The 5772-nt window shown below is 36.5% G+C and overlaps 1 protein-coding gene across 2 annotated transcripts; it reads left to right on the forward strand.

The window, feature by feature from the left end:
* Positions 1 to 243: 243 nt before the first annotated feature.
* On the forward strand, positions 244 to 5469 carry LOC109165798 (putative E3 ubiquitin-protein ligase UBR7). 2 transcript variants are annotated; one of them, XM_019314735.1, is made up of 6 exons: positions 244 to 418; positions 519 to 616; positions 3327 to 3485; positions 4082 to 4342; positions 4475 to 5119; positions 5216 to 5469. In XM_019314735.1, the coding sequence occupies exons 2-6, from the start codon at positions 536 to 538 to the stop codon at positions 5303 to 5305; spliced, it is 1236 nt and encodes a 411-aa protein (XP_019170280.1). In that variant the 5' UTR covers positions 244 to 418; positions 519 to 535; the 3' UTR covers positions 5306 to 5469. The 2 variants fall into 2 exon arrangements, with proteins under 2 accessions (XP_019170280.1, XP_019170281.1); XM_019314736.1 differs by having other exon boundaries at positions 4478 to 5119.
* The last annotated feature ends 303 nt before the right edge of the window (positions 5470 to 5772 follow it).

Below are 5772 nucleotides of genomic sequence, written 5' to 3' on the forward strand. Positions count from 1 at the left end.
AAATTATTTTATATTTTAAAATTCTGCATGCCTAAAATATTCTTCCCCTTAATATTTTTAGTTGATTGAGTTTCATCTCTAAAAACATATTTTTAGAACTAAAGTAGTAATGTCATATTCTTGTAAAATTAGTAGGGTTATATAGTTGTATATGTATCATCTCTAAAAACAATAGTTCCATTTGACATATCAAAAAATCCAAAAAGATTACTACTAGTAATTTTCCTACACTCACTCAAACTCAATTTGGCTGGAAAGTGTGTCCAGCCCTTTGGGCGAAGGAGTTGTTGTATAAAAGCCTGTCTCTCAGAGCCCATTAAGCTCCCCATTTTCCTCAACCTCTTCAATTGCCTAGGGTTTTCCGGAACTGCTTCCCAGCACAAAACACCAATCTTTTTTTAATTTTCTTTGATTTTGGGTAATTTTCCACAAAAGGAAAACATCTTTTCCATTCTGTGATTTTTCGTTTTAAAAATGTATCCATTTAACAGTTTTTTTTTTTTTTTTTTTTTTTCAAGGGCCTTCGCCAGTCGTCATGACTGATGCTTTTGAAGAAGAAGCTGAGCCCACGGTTTCAATTGGAGAGTACCTTAAGGATGTCGAAGAACAGGAACTGGTAAGGTTATGATTTTGAATTTTTGTTTGTTTTGTTTCGCTTTATTTGATGGATTTTGGCATTTTAGGTTTTACTTTTGACGTGTATGGTTGGCAAACGTGCATGTATGTGAACATTAGTGTAAATTGGTGCCGTGACAATGCAGCAATGCTCCTTTCAAGTGAAAAGAAAATTAGGGCTAAGCGTACTTATGTTTTCTAAATCAAAAGTGGTTGGTATACAGTTCACGGAAGAATTCCATGCTTTCAGTCGTTTCAGATTGGTCTTAGTTAAATTTAAAAGCTAGATATGAATTGGTGTTGTTGGGTGAGATGGTTGAATTGGATTGAAAGAGTCTTTTAAGTTATTGACTACGAAAATCTTACCTTACTTGGTCCTCCCTCTCTTGTGTCTCCTGTCAAAAGGCCCTCATTTTTTAGGGTTAATAAGTAATTTCACCCTGTTGAGGTTTGAGGAGATGATTTTGGATTGTTGGTTGCTCACAAGCCCTTCCAAACTTTATTCTCAATTCACTAAAAGAGTTTTAGGTCTAGATTGAAGGTTTCTATAGGTGATTCGTTTCCCCCGCTTGCATATAGTGTACACTTTTGTTTCCTAGACTTCCTTAGCGCACTGTCATCAATGGCGCGACCTCCAGTCTGTGAACGAGTTGAATGGGAAAGTCTGGTTGGATCGGCGGAAATTAAAATTACTTTTTATGTAAATCTACAATCGCGATAGTGAATATTGATGATGGAAGAAAAAGGGAAAGGTGAAGAGCGTCAATGATGGAAGAAGGGAAATACAACAAAATCCCCAAATTGATGTGTCATCAATGGCTATGGGCCTATGGCTCTGCTGTTCCTAATCTTCTTTTCTATGGTGGAATTTCTACTGTGAAATTCCTTAGGGGGTGTTGGTTGGATATTTCAGAAGAACTTTTAAAGAAGAGAGTGAGAGAGCTCCTTTTGGCTTCTTTCTCCCGAGCAACAGACTAGTGGCATAGTACTGTCAAAGGGCTGTTTGGGCTGGCCTACCACTTGGCGGGCTGAGTAGACTCAATATGGGTGGGCCTAGAAAATGCCAGCCCATCCTGCCCTTGCCAAGCCTTGCGGGCATGGTGTGCTGGCCTGCCAAATTCTAAAATAATTAAATAATAAAAAATAATTCAAAAAGCTAATAATTAGACAATAAAATAACCTAGATAGTTTAAACAAACATTAATACAAAGTTTTAAAGTTAATAATGAGCTTAGATAATTTTAAATGAAATTAGTACAAAGTATACAAACTGCAAATGTTAAAATTCAAACAAAAATTAATATTTTAATAATATTATTATTAAAATTGGCAGGCCAACAGTACTAGCCTCAACGGGGGGGTGAGCCTGTAAATCCCCAGCCCACAATGTCAAGCGTATTTTGACAGCTCTTGAGCTCTAAGTGTTTATTAGTAGGTGGTGGTGATTGTGGACAGGTTCTAGTGATGAATTTTCAGCGTATCTTCTTTGTTATTCTTTTAGCAAAATAAATTGCCGAGGCAAAGAAGAGTTCACTAATCGTCATTGTTGTAAAGATCGGCCTAGGCGCCCCTAGGCTGTTCCGCTTTCACTATTAGGCGCCTAAAAATCGGCCGGCTGGGCGGCAAAATCGGCCTAGTCGGCCAACTCGGCCGAGTCGGTCGATTTTGACCGATTTCGTCCGATGTTGTCTCGTCTAGCCGTCTGTATACTAGTTTGAGACTTTGAATCTTTGGATGATTGAAGTATTTGAGTATTTCATTTTTGAGTATTTTTATTTTTTAATATTATTTTGATGTTATGACTTATGAATTATCATTATTTCATTTATTTGGATGTGTTATTTGATCGAATGTTGAAAACAACCTCATTAAAATTGTCAAACTGCAAGTCTCCCACTATTTTTTTGGCGCCAGCCTAGTGCCGCCTAGGCGCTAGGCCTGCCCGACTAGCGCCTACGGCAACCATGCTAATCGTCATCCAACTTAGTTTGTGATGTAGAAATTTTTGGAAAAAAATTATTCTTTATCCAATATCATCTGTCTTTAGTAGTTTATTTGGTATTTTGCTGATTGTATGCCATATGGGAACGTGGAGTTCTTCAATTTTCTTGCATGTGAGTATGTGACAATGACAGCTTTAAATATTTGAGCATTTGATGATCTTGTGGACTTAATCGGAGTGTCCGCGGAGATTAAATAACTTAGAAAGCTTTTTGATTTTCTTTTACTTCCTGTGGCCACCAGAAACTTACAAAAGCAACAAAAATGGAAGAAAAAGGTTACAATGAACTGAAATTCCAAAATTGACCTCTCGATTTAATGGTAGTTTTTAACAAAGGACCAAATTAGGTATAATTTCTATAGTTTAGGACTTTATTTGGTACAATTGAAAGTTGAAGACCAATTTAGGAATTACTGCATAGCTGGAGAACCGTTTTGGGTATCAACTCATTGCAAAATATTATGTTGTTAATTTAGCATATATTTGTTTGGCATAGTTTATTACGAGGTATTATAATTTTCAGCAGAAGTTATGTGGCAATTGAGCCTAGAAATGTTTTTGTATACTTATAACTTTTTTGGGCAGTCTAACTTGTGATGGATACTACTTATCTGTCATGGTATTTCAATTAATCCATGATCATATTATCATATTATGTATGATTGGAGTTATTTATGTCTTTTTATATTTTAATTTTTCAATTGAAAAGGAAGCAGATTTGGTTTTGGGTGGTGATGAGGGAAAGGAATGCACATATAACAATGGCTATATGAAAAGACAGGCCATTTTTTCTTGTTTGACTTGCACACCAGATGGAAATGCGGGGGTTTGCACTGCTTGTAGTTTGTCCTGTCATGATGGTCATGAGGTAATATCTTGTTTATGCCCTACAATTCATTTTGTTAAATGTTTAAGCCAACACCAGGTTTTCCTTTTTCCTATTTTAAATAAGCCCTTTTACTCATTTCTGAATGAATATTTGTTCATTTGTTACGATACCTCATCTATCTGCATTGATTTTCTCATGATTGAGTCTGTTTAAATGCATTCATGGCGTTAAGATTCTGTGATTACTTGGAGGAATCTGAATAACATTTTAAAGTTTTGATCTCGCTTTGCCTGCATAATTTTTTTTTTGTTCTGACGCTAGTCTTGCATTCATTTAATCTAAAATTGATTTGATTTTACTCTTTTACAAGTATCAGTCATGTATGATCTGAAGGTAATTGTTTGATAAATTGTAAATGATTTTTTTTTTTTTCGTATGTTTCATCTCGTGGCCATATTGTGACTGACATGTTGTTACTAAAAGATTTTTTTTTACCATGATGCTACCCCTTATTTTTATTTTTATATTTTAAGTTTATTCATTGCACTGTAAGGTTCAGTTTTACAGAATGTTGTCTGTGCATATTAAGTATGATAAGCTTTCCCTTATGGAGTGCCTCACACTGCTTTGAATAGATTGTGGAGCTCTGGACCAAGAGAAACTTTCGGTGTGATTGTGGAAATTCAAAATTTGGGGAATTCTTCTGTAAGCTTCTTGCAAGCAAAGACGTAGAAAATCCACAGAACTTGTACAACCATAATTTCAGAGGTCTATACTGCACTTGTGGTCGCCCATATCCTGATCCAGATGCTGAAGAACAACCGGAGATGATTCAGTGCTGTGTCTGTGAGGACTGGTTTCATGAGGAGCATCTTGGCCTGGAGTCTTCTGACATGGTTGGTAGCTTTCTCTCTCTCTTAATTTGTGTTATTTCCACTTTTTTTGGGTTTATTTCTTTTAAGTCCATTATTCTCTCTTTTCTTCATTATTAGTTAGAGAATATGACAATTCGTCCATTTCATTTGCAGCAGGTTCCAAGAGACGAAGAAGGGGAGCCAATTTATGAGGAATTCATCTGCCAGGGTTGTGCGAGCGTTTGTTCTTTCCTGATGCTATATCCTCCAACGGTTTTTGCATCAGTCCCTCCGAAAAATGCAACAAGTTCTCTGAAGGAGAAAGAAGTGGCTGAGAACGTTCCTCTATCTTCAGAGGAGACTAACAATGCGAGTTCTTCACAGGATACTCTCATGACTAACGCTAGCAAAGAAGAGCTCTCGCTTGGAAAGGGTATCCACGAGGAAAACGATGGTAAAACTACGACTACGAATCACTGCAACGGAGTTGCTGGCTCGAGTGAGAAATGTGTTCTTGGACTGAATCTGAGTGAAGCCGTTGCTAAATTAGAGAAAAGCAAACCGATGTTTCTCTGCAAAAACTGGAGGGAAGTCCTCTGCAAGTGCCAAAATTGTGTGGACTTCTACAACCAGAAAGGCGTCGGCTACTTGCTCGACCCAGAGGACACAATTGCCGAGTACGAGGCAATGGCAAAGCAGAAAAGAGAGGAGTTGGAGCAGCAGCAGAGCTCCGAGTTCCTAAACAAACTTGGCCACATCGAGAAAATCGAGATCTTGACTGGCATAGCTGACATTAAGAATGAGCTGAGCTCATACCTGGTATGCTTTTTACATGACACCTTTGTTCGTCTTAAATAGGAGCGTGTGTAGTGTGTACGTACACTCATACTTGTTCGTCCACTATTTCTTCTACAGGCGTCCTTCGATCCATCAAAGGCGGTTACCTCTGCTGACATTCACCAGGTTTTCGAGAATCTCGCTAAGAAACGCAAACGAATGGAGTAAGTTATTAAAAGGTGTGTTGTTAATGCAGAATTGGATCATGACTAGTGTAGTTGTGTTGGTGTTCAATTTGTTAGACCTCCTTGAATGGATGTACATCTAAACTATCTAAATGCTTATATAAATATTATTATGTAGTTATGATAAAAGAACAAACACCTTGACTACCTGCCCTTATCAATGCATGACAACCATTTTGCGTAAATATGATTTCATTTTTGCTACAATTACTTGTGTTTTATTTTTTAAAATTTACGAGATAATACCAAAGAATCAATCTTTCCAGTAATTTTTTATCCATAAAATTTCAATTTCATTCCTTTTTAAATATTTTTCGCTAACTAAATAAGTTGTAGGCTATTGGTTGTTTAGCTAATTAATTTACTTTTACATTAGTTTCTTAATGAATGTAGTGGATACATTTATCATTTAAAATTACGAGTTTTTTTTTTTTTTTTTTGAAAGGATTA

This window comes from Ipomoea nil, unplaced genomic scaffold (genome assembly GCF_001879475.1).
Source record: "Ipomoea nil cultivar Tokyo-kokei standard unplaced genomic scaffold, Asagao_1.1 scaffold3069, whole genome shotgun sequence".
Taxonomy (NCBI): Eukaryota; Viridiplantae; Streptophyta; class Magnoliopsida; order Solanales; family Convolvulaceae; genus Ipomoea; species Ipomoea nil.

Coding starts and splice junctions, on each gene's coding strand:
- LOC109165798 (XM_019314735.1), top strand. CDS start 536: ATGACTGATGCTTTTGAAGAAGAAGCTGAGCCCACGGTTTCAATTGGA. Junction 4,343..4,474: donor GCCTGGAGTCTTCTGACATG/GTTGGTAGCTTT, acceptor TTTCATTTGCAG/CAGGTTCCAAGAGACGAAGA. Junction 5,120..5,215: donor ATGAGCTGAGCTCATACCTG/GTATGCTTTTTA, acceptor TTTCTTCTACAG/GCGTCCTTCGATCCATCAAA.